The sequence below is a fragment of the Cnephaeus nilssonii genome, assembly GCF_951640355.1.
Source record: "Cnephaeus nilssonii genome assembly, chromosome: 18".
In the NCBI taxonomy this organism is placed as follows: Eukaryota; Metazoa; Chordata; class Mammalia; order Chiroptera; family Vespertilionidae; genus Cnephaeus; species Cnephaeus nilssonii.
The window spans coordinates 39,586,499-39,606,687 of NC_137089.1; the positions used below are offsets into that span (position 1 = coordinate 39,586,499).

At 41.5% G+C, this 20,189-nt stretch overlaps 1 protein-coding gene across 8 annotated transcripts in view; it reads right to left on the bottom strand.

The window, feature by feature from the left end:
* The window catches only part of EYA1 (EYA transcriptional coactivator and phosphatase 1), a gene marked incomplete at both ends in the record, with an annotated part of 284,113 nt that overhangs the window by 58,116 nt on the left and 205,808 nt on the right, over positions 1–20,189 (bottom strand). For all 8 annotated transcript variants that reach the window (XM_079796672.1, XM_079796671.1, XM_079796667.1 and 5 more), the window contains 2 exons: positions 5,050–5,133; positions 6,466–6,605. In XM_079796672.1, the coding sequence (XP_079652798.1) occupies positions 5,050–5,133; positions 6,466–6,605 (224 nt within the window). The remainder of the gene's footprint in view (positions 1–5,049; positions 5,134–6,465; positions 6,606–20,189) is intronic.

The following is a 20,189-nucleotide window of genomic DNA, read 5'->3' on the forward strand; positions in this document are numbered from 1 at the left end:
AGTCTCCTGGGGTCCCTTAGAGTTTAGGAGAGGCATGCCTGTGGGGGAAGGAGAGGAGAGAGGGGAAGGCATGCCTGTGGGGGAAGGAGAGGAGAGAGGGGAAGGCATGCCTGTGGGGGAAGGAGAGGACAGAGGGGAAGGCATGCCTGTGGGGGAAGGAGAGGACAGAGGGGAAGGCATGCCTGTGGGGGAAGGAGAGGAGAGAGGGGAAGGCATGCCTGTGGGGGAAGGAGAGGACAGAGGGGAAGGCATGCCTGTGGGGGAAGGAGAGGACAGAGGGGAAGGCATGCCTGTGGGGGAAGGAGAGGAGAGAGGGGAAGGCATGCCTGTGGGGGAAGGAGAGGACAGAGGGGAAGGCAAGCCTGTGGGGGAAGGAGAGGAGAGAGGGGAAGGCATGCCTGTGGGGGAAGGAGAGGAGAAGGGGAAGGCATGCCTGTGGGGGAAGGAGAGGAGAAGGGGGAAGGCATGCCTGTGGGGGAAGGAGAGGAGAGAGGGGAAGGCATGCCTGTGGGGGAAGGAGAGGAGAGAGGGGAAGGCATGCCTGTGGGGGAAGGAGAGGAGAGAGGGGAAGGCATGCCTGTGGGGGAAGGAGAGGAGAGAGGGGAAGGCATGCCTGTGGGGGAAGGAGAGGAGAGAGGGGAAGGCATGCCTGTGGGGGAAGGAGAGGAGAGATGGGAAGGCATGCCTGTGGGGGAAGGAGAGGACAGAGGGGAAGGCATGCCTGTGGGGGAAGGAGAGGAGAAGGGGAAGGCATGACTGTGGGGGAAGGAGAGGAGAGAGGGGAAGGCATGCCTGTGGGGGAAGGAGAGGAGAAGGGGGAAGGTGTGGGAGCGCTGCTGGGAGGGAGAGCACGCTCTGATCTATTTTTTTTAAACAGGAGAAAAATCAAAGTTTAATACATGCTCATGGGGAACTCACATCGGAATAACAATTCCATGAAAATTCCAAAATACATTGTCTATTTTTAAAAGAGCATTCAATGAAAAAAAATCAAGACTAGTTTTCTTCAGTGACATTGGGGAATCTGGACTTAGTTTGAGAGCAACTTCTAAAAATGCATTAAACAAAGAAAGCTGCGACAGATATTATTTACCAACAGCCTACTTAACAGGAACGCCCATGGGCTTTATTTATTCTCCCGCTAATATGCTGTTTCTCTTCTCTTCTCTTCCCCAGCCAAGCCTGCCCTGGACCCAGCACCCTCCTTTAGTTCCCATCACCTTTGTTATTAAAACAACACTTCTTCATAACACCCAACATGCCTGCTTCCCAGAGCTAGGATTACACGGAAGGTGGGACATTCTCAAACTTTTTTTTTTTTTTTTGGTACATATTGCTGGAACATGCCCTAATTTTGCATTATATCAACCAGATCCTGTGTCCCCTTACTGAATGGCCTACTCATTGAGTTGCCTAAGCTAGTGTGACTAAGCTACTTCTCAAGTGTCTGGTTCCCATGGAGACAGAACAGCTATCACATTGTCAGGCATTCATTTCTTTCTAGGCCTGGAGAGTAAGGCCCAGCCTTCCATGCTCCCCTTGACAATGCGCAGGCACAAGGCACACCATGGAACCTGTGCTCCAAGAAGGAAGGCTGCCTTTAAGACCTGAACTGCTTTACGACCTCTCTCCTCAGCCTCAGGGGAGACGAAAGGATACAGGATGTTCTGATCATCTTAATTATTATTATTATTGTCAGGAAGAATCCTTGTTGGACCACATTTTTACAAGGCATGATGATCAGATCTGAGAGCAAACTCTGCTCGACTCTAAAGTTCTCCAATGAAGAGAACATGAAGCAAGAGTTCTTGCATGCTTCAGGCTACAATTCAATTAGCCATTGTGTCTTCAAAACCCATCTGGACCAGGACACAACAGGCTGACCTTGAACATCCAGCACAAAGAAGGTGTGCAATAGACATTTAGTGAGAAATCAAGCTAAGAGCCTCTGAGGGGCTTTGATCCCGAGCTGCGCACTGCTGACTCATCTCCAGCCCTGACCACTGCCTCATTCCTGGGTTCATCTCTGCCTCCTTGCCTGGTTCAAGGGGATGTCTCATAGACATCTCAAACTTGTCCAACACCAAACTTTCCATTTCTCTTCCAAATGAGTTCTTCCCCATCTCAACACCCTCATATGGCTAGTCTCCCGGTTGCTCAGAACAAAAAAATCCCCAAAAACTGATGATTATCTTTTAATTCCTCTCTATTACTTACTTAGAGGACCGGTGCATGAAAATCCTGCATTGCGGGGGTGGAGGAGGTTCTCTTCAGCCCCGCCTGTGCCCTCTCACAGTACAGGACCCCTCCGGGGGATGTCCGACTGCCATGGAGGTGGGAGAGGCTCCCGCCACCACTGCTGTGCTCACCAGCCAAGAGCCCGGCTTCTGGCTGAGCAGTGCTCCCCCTGTGGGAGCACACTGACCACCAGGGGCAGCTCCTGGTGTCTGCCCCCTGGTGGTCATTGCACGTCATAGTGACAGGTTGTTCCGCCGTTCGGTTGATTTGCATATTAGTCTTTTATTATATAGGATAGGATTGCCCACCAGCCCAATCCAAATCATCTCCAAATCCAATTTTCCCACTGGCACTAGAATCTAGAATCCAATCGGCTCTCTCCATTTCTACTGCTAATTCATCAGATCACTGCTAAAACCTCCCCTGTTCTTCCATTCCTCTGCCCCTACCTTTGATTATCCACACACAGCCAAAGACATCTAAAAATCCAAACCAGTTCTGTCATGTGCTCTCTTGAAGACTTTGAATGACATCCTATGGCATGTACAATGAGATCAACTCTCCTGACCATGGCTGGATGGCCCTCTGTCCTGGCCCTCCTCTTTCTTGATTCTGTATCATCATCACAAAGCTGACAACACTACCCTTTGTCCCTCAAGCATCAAGCCCTTTTCTGTGTATGCACTTGCTATTTCCTTTGTTTAGACATTCTCTCTTTTTTTAAAGAATATTCTTTCTCTTGAGGGTCACATCACCTACTGGCCTATTCAGATCTTTCTGACCTCAGGAAAACCTTCCCTAACTAGGCTTTCCAAATTTGCTTTCTCCCAGACCCCCATCAACTTATAAATAAGTAAGCTTACATTTAAATATATCAAATTACCCACACTTTGAAGAATATTCAATTTTTGTTTTGGGGAATTATATGTAAAACTTTTTATCACCTGCCCTGGTATGACAAAAGTAAACAGACTAACAAACAAAATACTATTTGATGAAACCTCAAAATACTAATGATTGACACTTTTTAAAATATAACTCATGATATTGTTGAGAATCTGAATGGAAAATTCTAGGTAGCCAGCAGTTTCTAGTTTAGGTGTGAATTCCATATGTAAATGAGTAATTTATGGTCAAAGACTGACATGAGGTCAATAGGTCATAGGATGCTCTAAGCTGGCTCCTTTCAATGGTCACAGAGAACTGATGAAGACAACTCTGTTTGCATCAATTTGGCCCTTAGTGAAAAGTTTTTAAAGACACAGGACTTTCTGGATGATTTTCAAATTCTGGTTTTCTTCGTGCCTGCTCTTTCCAACAATTTTGTGTAAGTTCCAAGAGCCACCTTTCTCCCATAGAAGTTAGTTATAGAACATGGTAATGGTTTAGTTAAGATCTCCCAGATTCTTCCTACTGGCGACATGTATTAATCTTTAATCAATTTTTACGTTGTTTTGTAAAAATAGGAATATCACTATTTCTAGTAAATAAAAGTATAAGTAGAGTATTACTATAAATAATACAAAAACAATAACACAGCTAATAATTATTGAAGCCTTACTGTGCTAGGCACATAATAGGTTTTCTTAGAATGACTGATTCTATGATTTTATTTTCATAATCTTAATCTTTGTTCATTGTTGTCTTCTCTTAGAAATTTAACAATAAGATGGGGCATACTGTGTTTACAGATACCTTATTTCTGGACAGAAATTCAAATGGTGGATTATTCTTACTCTTACAAATGTGCATTTTTTCAGCCACTCTTTTATTAGGCCTATCTTTAGGGTTAGGAGAAGGAAAGCTGCACTGTGAAGCTCAATTGATAATTCCCTACTTTCACCTCCACACTATACCTACACAGCAAGCACTCAATTATACTTACTGAAACAACGAACACCTGGGTAGAATCTGTAATGACACCATGCACATTTTATGGGGACCAACTGTGATAAACACAGTTTCATTTTTAAGGTTCCAACCAATAGTTTACAAATCTAAGACTGGTAATATTATTTCTTTCAATATTAAAAAAATTAAAATATCATATTTACAGAATAATTTCAGACATTATTTATAGCCACTTTAAATAGCATGATTACTGTGTGGAAAGGTTTATGAATCCATCAAGCAATGTATCAAAAAAAAATGACCAAGGTTTTAGAAAACTCAAATGCAGAACATTGAAACTGAAGGTCTATTCACATAGGTGGTCTATAACATTATTATTTTTTTACCTACAACACCAAGGTAAGTATTATAACAACTCAAACATAAATGTATTGGTTCTATTGTCATTCAGAGGCCTAACTGTGCATACCATTCCTATAAATTCAGTCTCATGGCAAAGGGACTTGTAAAGACATTCATAACAGGTGCTTTGAAAATAAAATACTAATACTGCTAATCACTGAAGACAATAGCAAGTGAATATTTGCTCCATTGAATATGTTGTGAATAAATAAATAAATAAATAAATAAATAGAAGGGCATGGCAAATAAAAACATATAACCCAAAAGATCTTTCTATGTCATCTAAACATTCTAATATATCATCTTAGAATAGCATTCAATCACTTTTATTCATTGGGATCTAAAGTAAGAATGAATTAAATTGCATAAAGTTTATCTCATTTTTAAGAATCAAAAAATATCTCCTTTTGTTCATTTACATGTTTTTGTCAACCATCAGTTATTTTCTTTTTTAGATTTTTGATTTATCATTTAAAGTTTAACCACATTCCCATTTGGACAAAAAATCAATTCTAGGCCTTGTTATTCTAAAGAGAAAAAAAGCCTCCTGGTACTCACCCTCCCATATCTGTTCGCGTAGGACCCAGTAAGCAAGGAATGGAAAACGATGATTGTCTCGTCCAAGTCCCAGATGAACACCCTCTACAAAGGAAGAACCAAATCGGTGTGTCTTTCTTTTGCTTAAGAAACCTTGTTATTCATAACTTCCAACATGAGCAGTCATTTTGAAATGGGAGACAAACGAAAAATCTGATTTACTATTTAAAAAAAATTCAACTATTCAAAGTATGTCTCCCAACTTTTCTTCTGCTGTAACCTCAGATGACATAGAAGAGGATAATTCTATTAGCAACATCAACATAAATACAGGAGAGACATAATAACACATGGCCTTCTTACTTCTGAAACATGTTCTCAGTCTCAGCTCTGAAGAAATAAAAAACGAGCTCAAACTAGGCTGTTTATAACTTCTGAGACAGAGAGGGACAATCAATTAAAAAATCATTCAATTTATCTTGTCCTTATTTCTACTCTCTGTTCATTAGGAAGTATTAAAGGAGCTAATCTGATGCTTTATTTCTATCAAGCAAAGTATTAAAAAATTGCACACAAAAACTAAAACTTTCCATCATCTATTCACCTTATGTTACCTACTGGGCTGTTATCAATTGGCCAGGTTATATATTTGATTTTCTGATGATTCCAGATAGTTAATAACGTAAGCAGACATATCACACTGCTCTTGACACAGTCTCGGGGTATTTGGAATTGGATTTGAAGAACTCATTTCAAAGAAGGTCTTTGAGATACCACAAAAGGCCTCACGCCTGTTTTTCTTCTTTCCACTCCCACTTACACCAGTACATAGTCATTTAGATCCTGCTGAAAATTTTCATCATTTTGGCAAAAGTAATTACGTTTCCCACCATCAGATTCCAATTTGACAAAAACAAAAACAAAAAAACAACAAAAACCAGAAACTTAATTGCAATGGATTCAAGGCTATGAAACCTACCAACCCCGGAAGGTTTTATCTAATCCCTCCTGCTTTTGAACTCCACCAGCACACACCTCATAAGAGGGTGACCACTTCAGTTGAGAACATTCCAGGTTTTCCTTTCTTAACATACATAACTACGTCTTTAATTACCTAATTGAAATGACAGTGATACAGAGCACTATCAGATAATTTTGTTCAAACAGAATTATGTAATTGACTATATTCCCTTAGAGAGAAATAAGCAGATACTTTACCATATAGTTAAAATGGGAGAGAGAACAGAAATTATTGCTTTCCCTAGAATGAATGCAGAAGGGAGAAAATAATGCTTTCCTTATAGTTACTATGGCAAAGAAAGCAGCAACAAAAGCACTTGTTCACCCTGGTCACTGCTGTAACAATGCAGGTCTTCAGAACCATCATTTAGCTCCTAAGACGCGGAGTTATTTGCTCGGGTGTTAGCAATGACATACCTCAAGATCAGAATCCGGAGGAGGTGAAGGATTATTGTTTCTTCGGCCTCGTCCACGTGATTTCCCGTCAGAACCTCGACGTAATCGCTCAGAGTCCGAATCTTTAATGGGTGTTGACGGGCTGTGGATGGTACTGTATTCTGTAGACAGACAGGAACAACTTTATCTCCTGGTTCCAGTGCCATGATTAACCTTGTTTCAATTCATGGGGAAGTTTGAAGAGTCAAATAAACTCTACATTACCTTTTACTAGCATTGGCAAATAATCTGAGATATTTGGTGCCAAGACTTGTTTTGAAAAAAACACATGATCAGAAATGACTAAAATTTAATTGAAGACAGCAGGTGGTACTCAGTTGCCTACATTTTCTTTGTGGTTCTCTATGATTAGACAGTGTTCCCCTTCATCCCCCAATCCTCATCCCCACTTCCACTCTTGTTTCTCTCATTCCATGGACAGTGCCTGGCCACACTGAGAGACTCACAAATGAGCCGTACCAGCTGCTCTCACACCTACAAAAAGGCTTCCGGTCCATGCAAAGAAATGAAAGAGAAAAATCAGCTCTGGGTCGGGGAAACCATCACCATGCAGAGTTCTGTTTTTTTGGAAAATTTTTAAAAATTTCTCCCTCGTTTGATGTGAGAACAAGGGAGCGGCAAGATAAGGAGAACAGAGACACATGGGCAATACCCGCACTCTGTACAGCGTTCACCACAGGTTCTTCCTGTGTCTCAGTCTTTGAACCCAAAATCCCAAGCCAGGCACCACATTAAAATTACTCATCTGGGTAACTCAGAGAAACCACAGAAATAATCATATAGAAACCACAACGTTAAGAACAACCCCCATGCAGCTCAGAGGAATGGCTGGGCAGTGGTTGTGGAGTTGAGAGGAAACTCTTATCCCGTTACCAGAATGAACAAACCATTTACTCCCATCCCTTAGGTACATTTTCCCCCTTAGTCCATCCAGTTCACACATCAGACAATTTCTGACTCCCCAAATTCCAGATGTGCCAGTGTGCTGACTCTCCCCAAAATCTTGGTCAGATTTCTCTACAGATATGGTTTGGAATCTCAAAATCTAATGTGAGGAATGACTATTCTTACTGAGACATTGTTGATGTTACATTTCACCAACTAGAAAACTATGAAGAATGGTTAAAGGTTTTTATTATTGGACTGTCAGCCCCGACTCTGTCAAACCACATGGTCTCAGTATTACCTCCATGTTTAAGCCTTGGGAGTCAGGGAAGATAGGAATGGACTGTGATAAAGTCCATTTCTAAATCACATGAAACAGCCCTATACCTCCTGTTTAATTTGAAATCTAAATAGATTCCTGTCACTTTTAGATGAGGCTTTTTCATGTTCCTCTGCCATACCAAACAAGATGGCAAATTTCCTCATACAAACTGGTCATGTGATCCTCATACCCAGAAACCACTGTGATGACCTACAAGCCCATTAGTTAATTATGGGAAGAAAGTCTCATACAATGCCACTCAACAGGTCTGTTTATGTAGCTATTCGGGATGCATTTTGAGCTAACTTCTCTTGTAGATCTGTGAGAACACGGTGCTGGCTGGTCAAAGTTAAGCGTTCATGAAATCTACGTGAGGTCATTTGTCTTGTAGAGGCAGATAACTCTGGCATCCTCTCCTCAAGTTGTTCCCAACCAGGCATCTCTCTTCCATGTGTTATAGAGAATTAGGAGCTCCAAATGGATATATATATTTTAAGGAGTTCAGTGGATTCAAAGTTGTGCTTTGAAGAAAAAGTCTTTACCTTCCCTTTCTTTAAAGATTCTACAATCTACATCTCCATGCAAACCCTAGACAGCCACCATTTTAGACAGAACACATGCCAATCTCTTAACTAGTGGCAAAACAGACCATTTACTTTGCAATGGCACAGCTGGCATTGAATCTGCCCTATGCTTTTAACTACTTGACTGCAATGTCCTTATCTTTAAAAAATATGTATTTTTACTAATTTTTTTTTTGAGAGAGAGGAAGTGGGGGGAGGGAGAGAGAGAAACATGGATATGAGAGAGAAACATTGATCAGCTGCATCCTGCATGCCCCCTACCAGAATCCAACCAGTGACTTCTAGGTGCATGGGACAACGCCCAGCCAACTGAGCCACACCAGCCAGGGCCTGCAAAGTCTATCTTGAATTGTGAGCTCTCCAGCTTTCAGAAGTTCATTTTGAGAAGAAGTTAAAGAATCGCAAGCAATGTATCTTATCACATATATCTTTGCCTTGACTTCCAGATACCCTTTGTCCTCAAAGTTTATCTTACCTAGGTTTTCTTAGCCTCGATTTCCTCCTATTGTTGCCCATTTCTTTATGTTTACTTCTGTATTTCTGTCTTAAAAACTCAATTAAATCTTTAAAAATATATTCCACTTCAATTTTTTTTAGAAAAGGAAAAGCTATAAATTGATTGCTTACTTCTGTAACCTCCCTCTGCCCCCGACCCCCCTACACACACACACACACACACACACACACACACACACACACACACTAAATTCAATGAGCAAAGTATACAGGTAGATTTTTAAATAATCTTATCTAAAGAAAAAGCCCTAAAAGATGGACAATCTGACACCTTTAAATATTAAAATATCTTTAAATATTAAAACACACACAGTGTACAGGTCTTAGCTTCTTAGAAGATGAAATTTAAATGATGCAAGCTGGCTTTAAAAAATCTCTTCCTCTTTGTTCTATGAGGTGGAATTAAATGCATCTACTCTCCTAATCAGCTTTCCTGACTAATTTCTCCTTCCTCCTACTAGTGCAAAACAACTCAACAAAAAATTTAATCTTCTAATGCACTGACATCTCGTGTTTCGTTAAAATCCTCTCCAAATTGTTCAACTTTACCCCCACTGAGATAATGGATGTGAAAGTTCTCAGAAGAGCATTCATTTCATTTCACAAACATGGACTGAATGCTCATACTATTCTAGGCACTGCACTAGGTAGACGCTTGAAGCAAAATGATGTGCCAGAGAGATATTGTTCCTGCCGCCTTGGAGATTTAAATTCAGAGGAAAGCACTGATTCATGACAAAAATGAAAGATTACAGAACAATATGTCAAGGGTTATAACATGGGAAAGGCAGAATGCTAGGAGACCACAGAGGGAGCCCACACAACTCAGATTTACAGAGTTGTAGAAGCTTCCTGAGGATGGAGAAAAAACTCACCAGTAAACAGGAAATAGAAATGTGCTCCAGGCTGCCACAGGAGCCTCTGGGAAGGTGAAGGTGGGGGTAGGCGAGAGAGAGAGAGAGAGAGAGAGAGAGAGAGAGAGAGAGAGAGAGAGAGAGAGAGAGAGAGAGAGAGAGATTGAAATTAAAGAACTGAAACAAAAATCAATCTGACCTGAATCTACAGAGAAAGAGTAGAGGTAAGACTGGGGGACAGGCAAATAATTCAATAAGAGAGCGATGTGACCAAATTTCCATTTAGATAGAGTACTCTAGCTCCAATGTGGCCAGGGTAACGGAGGCAAGTGAAGACTGAAAAAGGGAGCCCCCAGCCCAGAGGAGAATTCAGTAATTCGGGTCAGAAATACTGGTGGCCCAGATACAGGTGGTGGGCACAGGGAGAGTTAATGTTAGGAAGTGTCATTAGGAGGTGAAACCAGCTGGATAAGAAAGAAGGAGAAAGTCAAGTATGATGCTCAAGCCCATGGTTTGGCAACAGGGCAGATGATAATCCAAGGTATGATATTTAGGAAGAAAGGATTATAGGGAAGAATGTAGGTGAGAATTCAGGTTCAGCTTTTGGACATATTGAACTTGAAGAGTCTGGGGCATTCATGTCCAATAGACTGTTAGACTGCCTTGTAGTTCAGGAAAGAAATGTGGTTTGGAAATTGATACCATACATAACTTAAGAAATTGGTGTAATTAAAGACATGCAGTATTTGTAGAAAAGATGGGCAGAGATAGATAGGTGGGGTGTGGAAAGAGAGTGATCAGTAACTTCAGATCAGCAAGAGCTAAATAAAAGGAAGATTGAATCCAAGAGTATTTTAGATTTAGAATCAAAGAAGTCTTTGGTATATCTGGCCAAAGTATAGATTTGAGAATTATTTGGGATATAAATTGGTGGGATAAAAATGAGATGGCAGAAGGTGGAAGAACAAGCAGGGGTTAAAGCTCTTAAAATGTTACTGAAGACCCTGTAGTGGCCAAATCCAATCATTTTTAAAATTGATTTTAGAGGGAGGAAGGGAGAGCAAAACATCGAACCCACAACCTGGGCATGTGCCCTGACCAGGAATTGAACCCGCCACTTTTTGGTGCACAGGACAATGCTCCAATCAACTGACCCACACCCGCCAGGGCTCCAATCATTATTTTTTAGGCCTCAATCATATTTGATCTCTCCGTGGCTATGCTGACCACTCGCTCTTTTAAACCACGCACATGTACATCCCTTTCTTCTGCTTCTCATCTTGTCACTCACACTATTTCTTCCCACTCTCTTTGGACACCTCTTCCTCTACCCAAAGCTTAAATATTAGAGTTCTCTATATTAGTGATACTCAAAGTGCTGATCTGGGACAAAATAAGAAGTTTGCATCTAGACATTAATTAATGCAATGCTTCCTTCATTGAGAATCTTTCTAAGATTAAAAGGAAAATGTCAGCCAAAGTAAACAGTGGGCTTAGTGATGCAGTTGATTATATTCTGAGGCAAATCCCTTGTGCTATCAAGGACTAGCAAGAAACAATTAGTGGACAGGCAGCCAGTGGCTGGACTACATTTTTAATAGTAGTGCGCCAAGTTTTCTCTATCGTCCTCTTATCTTGCTATAAGCTCTCAGTGGTTGGTAGTATTTGTAAGAGGGATTTCACTGATAAGCTCCAGGTTGATGATTTTAAAGCTTTATTTCCTTATCTCCTGACCTGAACATCACACTGTTTGCTACACCACGCTATGAGAATATTCCATGAACAGCACAACTGAATGCGTCCCAAACTGAATCCTCCTTCTCTATTAACAAGCTTGATTAGTGGTACCAACATCTACCCAATTTTCCAAGCCCGATCAAATCAAGAGTAAGTTCTGTGGTTTTCAGCTCCTGAATGCTTCTGTTCTAATTCAGGCTCTCACCATCCCTTGCAACTGGCTGTTTCCAAGCTTGTCACTTAGAGCCTTTGAATGATTGTCGTACCACCATGACCGAGAGCTTACAAACCCTTCAAAACTCCCAATGTGGGACAGGAAGGACAGTCTCGATTTCAGGACACTGAACTAGGGACTCAGCTGCCACTTAGCAAATCTTGACCTCACTACTGATTAGTAGTATCATTTGTGCAAGTGATATGCCTTTGCTATGATCAATTACATTATCTATGAAATGGGAATAAATAAGATCAAATAAAACTAATATATAGTAAAGGTACTTAGAACCATGAATGGCACTGACAACTCTATGGTGTTAGCTCCCCTGAGAAATAGAAAAGTCCCACTGAGTCACTCCCTGAGCACCTGACCTCTAAATGCTCTCTCCCCTTTGTGCTCAGCACTTGGGAAAAACACACCTAACATTCGCAGTCCGCTGCCACGTGCCAGGCTGTTTCACCACTTTGCACATTCTGTTCCTGTTCTTAGAAAGCCCTTTCTCAACTCAACTGCTTCCCCCGACTTGTAAAATTCCCTTGGAAATCCCTAAAGGTCAAGTTCAAGTCCCTTCTCTGTGAATTCTCCATTTAAATCTTGGTTCCTCCTTTGTAACTGCACGGATCTCTATTATACGGTTAGACAACTTTTGCAGATATTTATGTTCACAGTGGATAACACAGAATTTGATTGAATTATTATGTCCATCACTCCTGCTCCTGGTGGGCAGAACTGGTGGCATTAATTTTGCATCAAGAGCCAAAGGAGACGTTTAAAAAAAGATGAATGACTGGAGGAATGAGCGCTTCTCAAGTTGAGCTCTCACTCTAGCAAATCTACGGAGGTGATCTCATCATTTGTCCTAGCTAGTCAGAACATTTTCAAATGGAAAATAGCTGTGATTATTTTTAAATCTTACTAATGTTTATATAGTAAACATATTTAAAACTAATTTTTATATATTCACTCAGAAAATATTAAACTCTACACAAGATCATTAGAATTCTACATTTGTAGATGCTGCTAAATCATTCCATAATGCCTTCAATTATTTTTTAAAAAAATGCAACTCAGAAGATTCCATCTAGTTCCTCTTGGCTTCTCTAGCTCCCCTGAGCTCACAAGTCTTCCTTGAGCCTTGGGGAAGTTACCTCCAGATTTTTTCGTCCTTAGTCTCTTAGTTTGTCAAATTGAGGACAGCCTAGTTACTTAGCTTTAAAGTTCTATCACCTATGGATGTACAATATTTACCAATCCTCCTAGGTGTTAGTTTTTGGCCTCTCCCCTTGAAGTACTCATCAGCAGACTAATCTATATAGAATACCTTGGACAACTCCAACCCTTAGAAACCATCAGAGTTCACTGTCTACTGTATCTAATCCAAACTCCTTATCTGGTTTTATTTCTCAATCCTCCCTTAACATTTGTCTTCTTTCTTATACATATTGCCAAATAGTTTCCAAAAGGATGATATTAATTTAAACGGTGTCATTTTTACCATAGCTTTACCCACTTTGGTTGTCTTTGTTTTAAAGAAGTCATTGCTACTTTATTAGGTGTTGAGTAATATTGCATGCTTTTAATTTGGAGATATTGGAGATGCTTGTGAATATGTGCTTGGAAGTTATATCCTTCTATGAACTGTCCAAATTCTTTGCCCAATTTTTAAATTCCTTTATTAATATATATTTTCGTTTCTTTTGCATATTTGCAGATACTTTTCCAAGCCTGATAGTTCCTCAAATTTATGCTGATTTTCCTTAAAGTATGCTTTCCTTCACAGAATTTTTTGATTTTTATGTAGTCCTGCTGCACAGCATGAAGACCTGGTTGAAGATTTAGGGATAAGCGTCACATTTATTCTTAGGGTAGCAGGGAATTTCTGCTCTAACTTTACACTCTTGAGACTACATCTGCCAGGATAGATGTAAAGGAAGCAGGATACAGGGCTCCTGCAGGCTCCCTTCTCTGTGCTCTGGGAGGGCTAATTGCTCAGTCTAAATTGAAAGACACCCCCCCCAAAAAAAAACAAAACACCCACAGAATTAAGTAAACTGACTCCTCTCAGAGAGGACGCTCTTGTCCTTGTATGATGTTGGCTTGAGGCCAGGGCAGCTATCTTTGGCTGGACCCTGAGTCTACGCTAATATCAATTACAAAAAGAAGTTTCTGGGGAAAATCCTTTTAAAGATTATTGGAATCTATTAAACATGTTAATCAATAATTATACTCTATTTGTTGCTTTAGGGAACTCAGATAAAAAGAATAGGGTATATTACTTCCCTAAAAGCAGACTTATCATGGGTGATTCAAGACGTAAAGTCCAGGGGACAATTATACAGGTGAGCATGAAGGAGATGCCAGACCGCAATCAACACCCAGGCACCCCCAAACTTTGAGACTCTTAAAATCAACCAAAGTATATGAAATAGTCATCTCAAAAGGTGGCATATCAAGTCAAAATCAGGAAGACTAAGAGAAAGCAAGCGGAGAGCCTAGTTCTGATTTAATGAGGAAAGGATGTCATGGATCCCTCGGTATTCCCCAAGGAAGTAGATGCATCAAGCTTGATGCAACTGGCCAGGAGAACCCTATACACCCCTTGGGTATATTACTGTTTATAATTTTCAAAACTTGTTTGTTTTTTTAAGGGGAAAAAAACTGATCTGTAAAGCTAAGTTAATTACTTTAAGGTAAATAAGTGAGATTGCATCTTATTCCAGGGATAGGTTGTATAATCAATGCACATGGTAAAAACCACATGTAATCACAGTTACCCCAAAATTCTTTCAATCAGCTGCACTGTGAGAGGCAAAGGCAGCGAAACCGACCTATAGGACAGCAGGGTCACAGGCCATGGTGACGCATGGGGCCAATTTGCCCATACTATTTAATTTAATTTTTTATTTTTGGCCTGTACACTCTAATGCAGTGCTCAGCAATTTTTTTTTAAATGCAGAGTCGGATGGTAAATATCTTAGATTTTGTTGGCCATATGATAACTGCTGTTATAGCTCCAAAAAAAACCACAGACAATATGTGACTGAAGGAGCGTGGTTGTGTTTCAATAAAACTTTATTTACAAAACAGATCTGGCTTATGAGAACGTATAATTGTATTCATTAAAGTAACTGTGTATTTTGTGCAACTCTGTGGTGACTATGAGGTTCAAGTAAGTGACTGTTACCTGACTTCTCTGGGTGATACCACTTCTTCAAAAACGGTTGTAAGCATTAAGTGTTAAAACTGTGTGGGAAAGATAGTAAGTGAAACATGTGCTGAACTAAGTGGAGAACAAGATGCAAAACAAAGTACTATTATTTTGGAGTTGCTAATAAGTAGAAAAGGAATTTAACATGTACCTTTTAGAAGGCCCTATCCTGCTGGCCAGGGAGCTGAGCCATCATGAAATCAAAGTGCATCTACCTTGAACATGCCAACAAGGCAAGCAAAGGAAGGGTAAGATTTTGCTTTTTCTCCTGAACACAGTAACTTAGCATGTAAGATAGAGATTCTCCATGGGTGGATATGGGCACCCGACACATATATTCTGGGTGCAATTTTCTGTGCTCATCTCTAACAGAGCAGCTCAGGCCGCCAGGAGTCACAAGCATCAGCAAGAGACAGCCTGCCACTCTTTAAAACCAAGTCTACCCCCAGCCACGGGGCAAGCAACCTGGCTTCTCATTCACTGAGGAAATGGAAGCTTCTACTCCACTCTCAGTGCCAGATACCTCCAACCAGGACGTTACTTGCTCTGCCTGCTTTCCCTTACACTGAGTGGCCAGATTATTATGATCTCTGAACGCATAATAATCTGGCCACTCAGTGTATATCCTATATAATAAAAGGCTAATATGCAAATTGTCCTCTCGACCAGGAGTTCAACCAGCAGGCAGGCCGGCCAACCGCCCATGTCCCCTCCCCCTGGCCAGGCTGGCCGGACCCCACCTATGCACGAATTCATGCACCAGGCCTCTAATATATATATATATATATATATATATATATATATATATATATATATATACTGAGTGGCCAGATTATTATGCGTTCAGAGATCATAATAATCTGGCCACTCAATGTATATTATGATAGATGAATTTTCTGTGCTCCTAAGGCCAACCTCTCATCTGAGCACAAAATCACGGGTCCCTGTCCCCTATACCAGCCAGCATTTCCTTTCTTCTGGATCACCCTATGCTTACAGGCTAGATCTAGTTCTTGCCTAAAATATACCCCTGACTCTCTCTTATTTCTGCTCCACTTCTCAATTACCTTGTAGAAAAAAAATAACTAAAAGAATTGTGAATATTTGCTGCCTATACTTCCCCTCCTCTCATTCTCTTCAGAACCCACTTCAATTATGCAATTTTCTCCAAAACACCAACGCTCCACTTTGTCAAGGTCATCAACGATTTGCTGTCAAATCCAATGGTCCAGCCTCAATTTCCATTTTTCTCAAACCTTCACCAGCATTGCACACAGCCCATCACCCCTTCCTTCTGCAACACCAGCTTCCCCGCCTCCAGGAGGCCTTCTCCTCAATAAGGTCCTGGGCTTGGTGGCTCTCACTCCTGCAGTGACACGTGCTGGCCTGGTCATCTCATCCAGGCACATAAGCTTTAAATGCCATTTGTGATGCCTCACAAATTTAGGTCCTACACCATCCTATGGACATCAGACGCATCCAGCAACTAACTCGCCATCTCTCCCTGGGGCTTCTAACAGATCTCAAACTTCACATGTGCTAACCAGACTCCTGCTTTCCTCAACTACACCTTGTCTTCCTGCTGCTTTCCCATTTTAACAAATGGCAAATGCACTTTTCCAGCTGTTTGGGCCAAATCTGTGGTGGCCTCCATGATTTCTGCCTTCTCACTCCTCACATTCAATCTAATGACAAATCCCGGTCACTCTCCATTCTCTCTCAATTCTGACCACTCTCACCACCTCCACGCTGAGCACTGACCCCATTACCTGTCACCTGGACCCCTGGAATCATGTCCTATGTGATGGCCATGCTTCCCTTCTTGTCCTGATACAGCTTACTCTCTGCCCAGCAATCAGACAGATTATTTTCCAATGTGTGTCACTTTTCTGCTTAAAGGTTTCTCCACCTCATTCAAAATCACATCCCAAGCCCCCCCTCCCCCACCCACGTCTGAGGTGATCTGGCCTCCACAACCCCTCTACTCACCCCTACTCCTCTCCTCTCCCACTGTGCTCCCACCTCTCCCCTTCTTGTCACCGGCTGAATCCACCAAGCACAGTCCCACCTCCGGCCTTGGTGACTGCTGTTTCCTCTCAGGGATACCCTTCCCCAGGTATCATGGTGGGACTCTGCGACAGTGCCACTTGGCAGACCACTCTTCTGCAGTGAAAAGGACCAAGACAGGTGGGCAGCCTCTGGGGGGCATCTGCCCAGCCAGGCTGGCAGCCACCTTCTCCTGGAGGTTTGGGGCCAGGGGAAAGGAACAGCCCAGGACCAAGCTTAGCCCCTGGATTATGGAACCTGCACCGACTCCAGAAATGTGACCCAACCCTCCTGCGGAGGTGGTGGATCTTGCCCATTTTGGTCCATCTCCACATCCCTGACTTACAGGACAGAACATGGGAAGTTGAGCCGTTCTGATTTCCTTGTGGTAAAGAGCATAATCTACAAAGTCAGACAGAAGGATCTGCATATATTTCAGAATGGACTTAGTAACTTGTAATGTATATTATTATCTGAATCTTAGGTTTTTTTCCAACAGTAAAATGGGGACAGCACCATTGTGAAGATTACGTAAGATAATGCATGATAAAGTATTTTGTATAAACACGATAGTGTTGTCATGTTCAAAGTCACCTCTCTAGACTCAGTTCCCTTATTTATTCATAAAGATGACCATAAAATGATCATCCAGTTCAAAAACTGCTTTCATCTGTTAGTGACATTGATATGCAGTTTAAGCTTATGCTGATGAAAAAACACCCTGTCATTAAGCCCATTTAAAAGGGTCCGTTTCTCTATCCTTGAATGAATATCCCTTCCTTATCCTCTGTCCCACACTCATTCACATCTTTCAATGCCAAGGATAAATTTCACCTCCTTTGTTAGTTTTTCTCCAAACACTTTACATAAGAAATTCCTGTTCCTGCATCCTTCCTGGGCACTCTGCTACTTCCAGCATAACATTTTTCAAATCCAACCTTCAGTAAGTTTGGCTGCTCATACAGTATAATGATCCTTGAAAACAGGGAGTGACTCTCCTGCTCTCTGAATCCCCCCAGACCCCAACAGTACTTCCTAAGTGAGAGATGCTCCATGAACAGCTAACAAAACGGGGGAGAGCATCATCAACCCCATTTACGTGTGGCAGCGGAAGAAACCGCGCTTTCGACCTTCCCCACAAGCAGCAAATAGTGTAACGCAACTTAACCGCACAATTAAGGAAAACGTCTCCTGAGAGAGGTGCTTCCTCAGCAGCCTCTAAGGATATCAAAGCCGAGCCAAGGGAGGTCATTACTGAACAAATGCACTGCAACCGGCGCTTTAGGGAAAACACTAAATGGGAAACTGGAAAAGGCATGGCTCAGCGGTTGAGCTTCAACCTATGAACCAGAAAGTCACGGTTCTCTGAAATCAATAAAAATATATTAAAAAATAAAGGGAGGAAGGAAGGAAGGAAGGAAGGAGGGAGGGAGGGAGGGAGGGAGGGAGGGAGGGAGGGAGGGAGGAAGGAAAGGAAGGAAGGAAGGAAGGAAGGAAGGAAGGAAGGAAGGAAGGAAGGAAGGAAGGAAGGAAGGAAAGAAAGAAAAGAAAAGAAAAGAAAGAAAAGAAAGAAAAGAAAGAAAAGAAAGAAAGAAAAGAAAGAAAGAAAGAAAGAAAGAAAGAAAGAAAGAAAGAAAGAAAGAAAGAAAGAAAGAAAGAAAGAAAGAAAGAAAGACTTCTTAGGAAAAAGTTCTTCAAATGCTTAAAGGGACATCATCTAAAATGCTGTCAGGGGTGGAAAATAAACTGCAGAAGTTGAAAACAATGTCAGTGGTAGAGAAAATGAATTCTTACATTTGGGAGACACTTCATTATTGGCAACATGATTTTTATACAAATTAGCTGAATTGAAAATACTAACAAGCCTATTAATCAGGGCAGGTTTGGGGCTTTGAGCAGAGAGAAGAGAGAGGTGCTCTTGGGACACTGTAATTGTGAGAAGAGGTTTTGTGCACATGCGAACCAAGATGGTTACGGTTTTTGTCCACATATTAAGCAAAAATGGCGATGTTTACAAAATTATGGTCACAATGAGTTACAATGCAATTTGCAAAGTACGTGCTTCCTGAGCATGGTGTGCCTGTGGACTCTTTGCTCTGGCCCTTATTCTTGTGGAATAAAACGTTTAAATTCTTATTTTATTTCCTGAACGATTTATATCCTTCCTTTCTCCAAAAAGGGCTTACGATAGTCCACCAAATACCTATGAGATGACTACACAGCAATCTTCTAAACAATGAGTGAGTGCGGTAGAAGACAAATTGGCTGGACGAGGGAAGATCACGCCAGGGGAAAGCATGGCCGGCAAAGGGTCTGCCTGCCCAGAGGTCTAGCTCACCCGGGCAAAGGCACCAACAGTTCTCATGGTGCAGAAGACCAGACAGAGCAAGTTCTCCCCGGAAACGTAGGTGTTAATAGGAGAGACGAGGCAGCCACACCTCAGAGGACTGCTGATGGAGAGGGTGTTGTGTGGGGCCAGCAACACAGCCTCAAGGCAGGTAATACAGTGAGTTTCCCAAGATGTTTACTTGTAAGGCTGACTCCATACTCAGTGCCTCAGAGCACAGAGCACTGGGGTCAGACACCGTGCTTATTTTAGGGTAAAACTGAAAATATCTAGAAGAAGGGGCCATTATGTATCTTTCCGGCAGCTGACAGATGCTAGTTTCTCCTTGAGGTGTAAGCAGCAGTGCGGTAAGAAGAGGTTATACTAACGAATCACCTGGAGAGGAGCTATGCTTGGCTGCTGGGCGGAGTGGAGACCCATAGCTTTAGGAGGCTAGCTATGCTGAAAAGAGGAATGACACTGTCTTATAACAAGAGTTTGAATAAAGAAAGAGTCCCAGGCGGAAAGCCATAGTTCTGAGAGAGGGTCTGACATACGCCTCAAAAAGCTACTTGGGATTGATGTAGACTTTTCAAAGTGAGGGACCATCAAGCCCTCAAAGTTGCATGCCACAGAATGTGACTATGATAATTTTATACCAGGAGATTTTTATTTAGGGGGAAGTTGTCTATATTGTTACAAAGAGGGGGATGGGGGACTTTGTAAGCCCTTGAATAGATTATAATTAAATTATATTAGATTCATAGTGAGTATTACCTTATCAAAGGATAAAAGACTTAACATAAGGGAAACTTGTCAGTTCTAAATCATCAGCCATAATAAACCAAAGGCAAGAAAACGTGTGACTAGTCTTACAGAGTTAACGAGAAGTCAGAGATTAATAAATATTAATTGAATTAATTTTAGAGAACTGCTTTGACTTCCCTATCTGTATTCCATATTCATTACTTCCCTTCCACACAATCACTA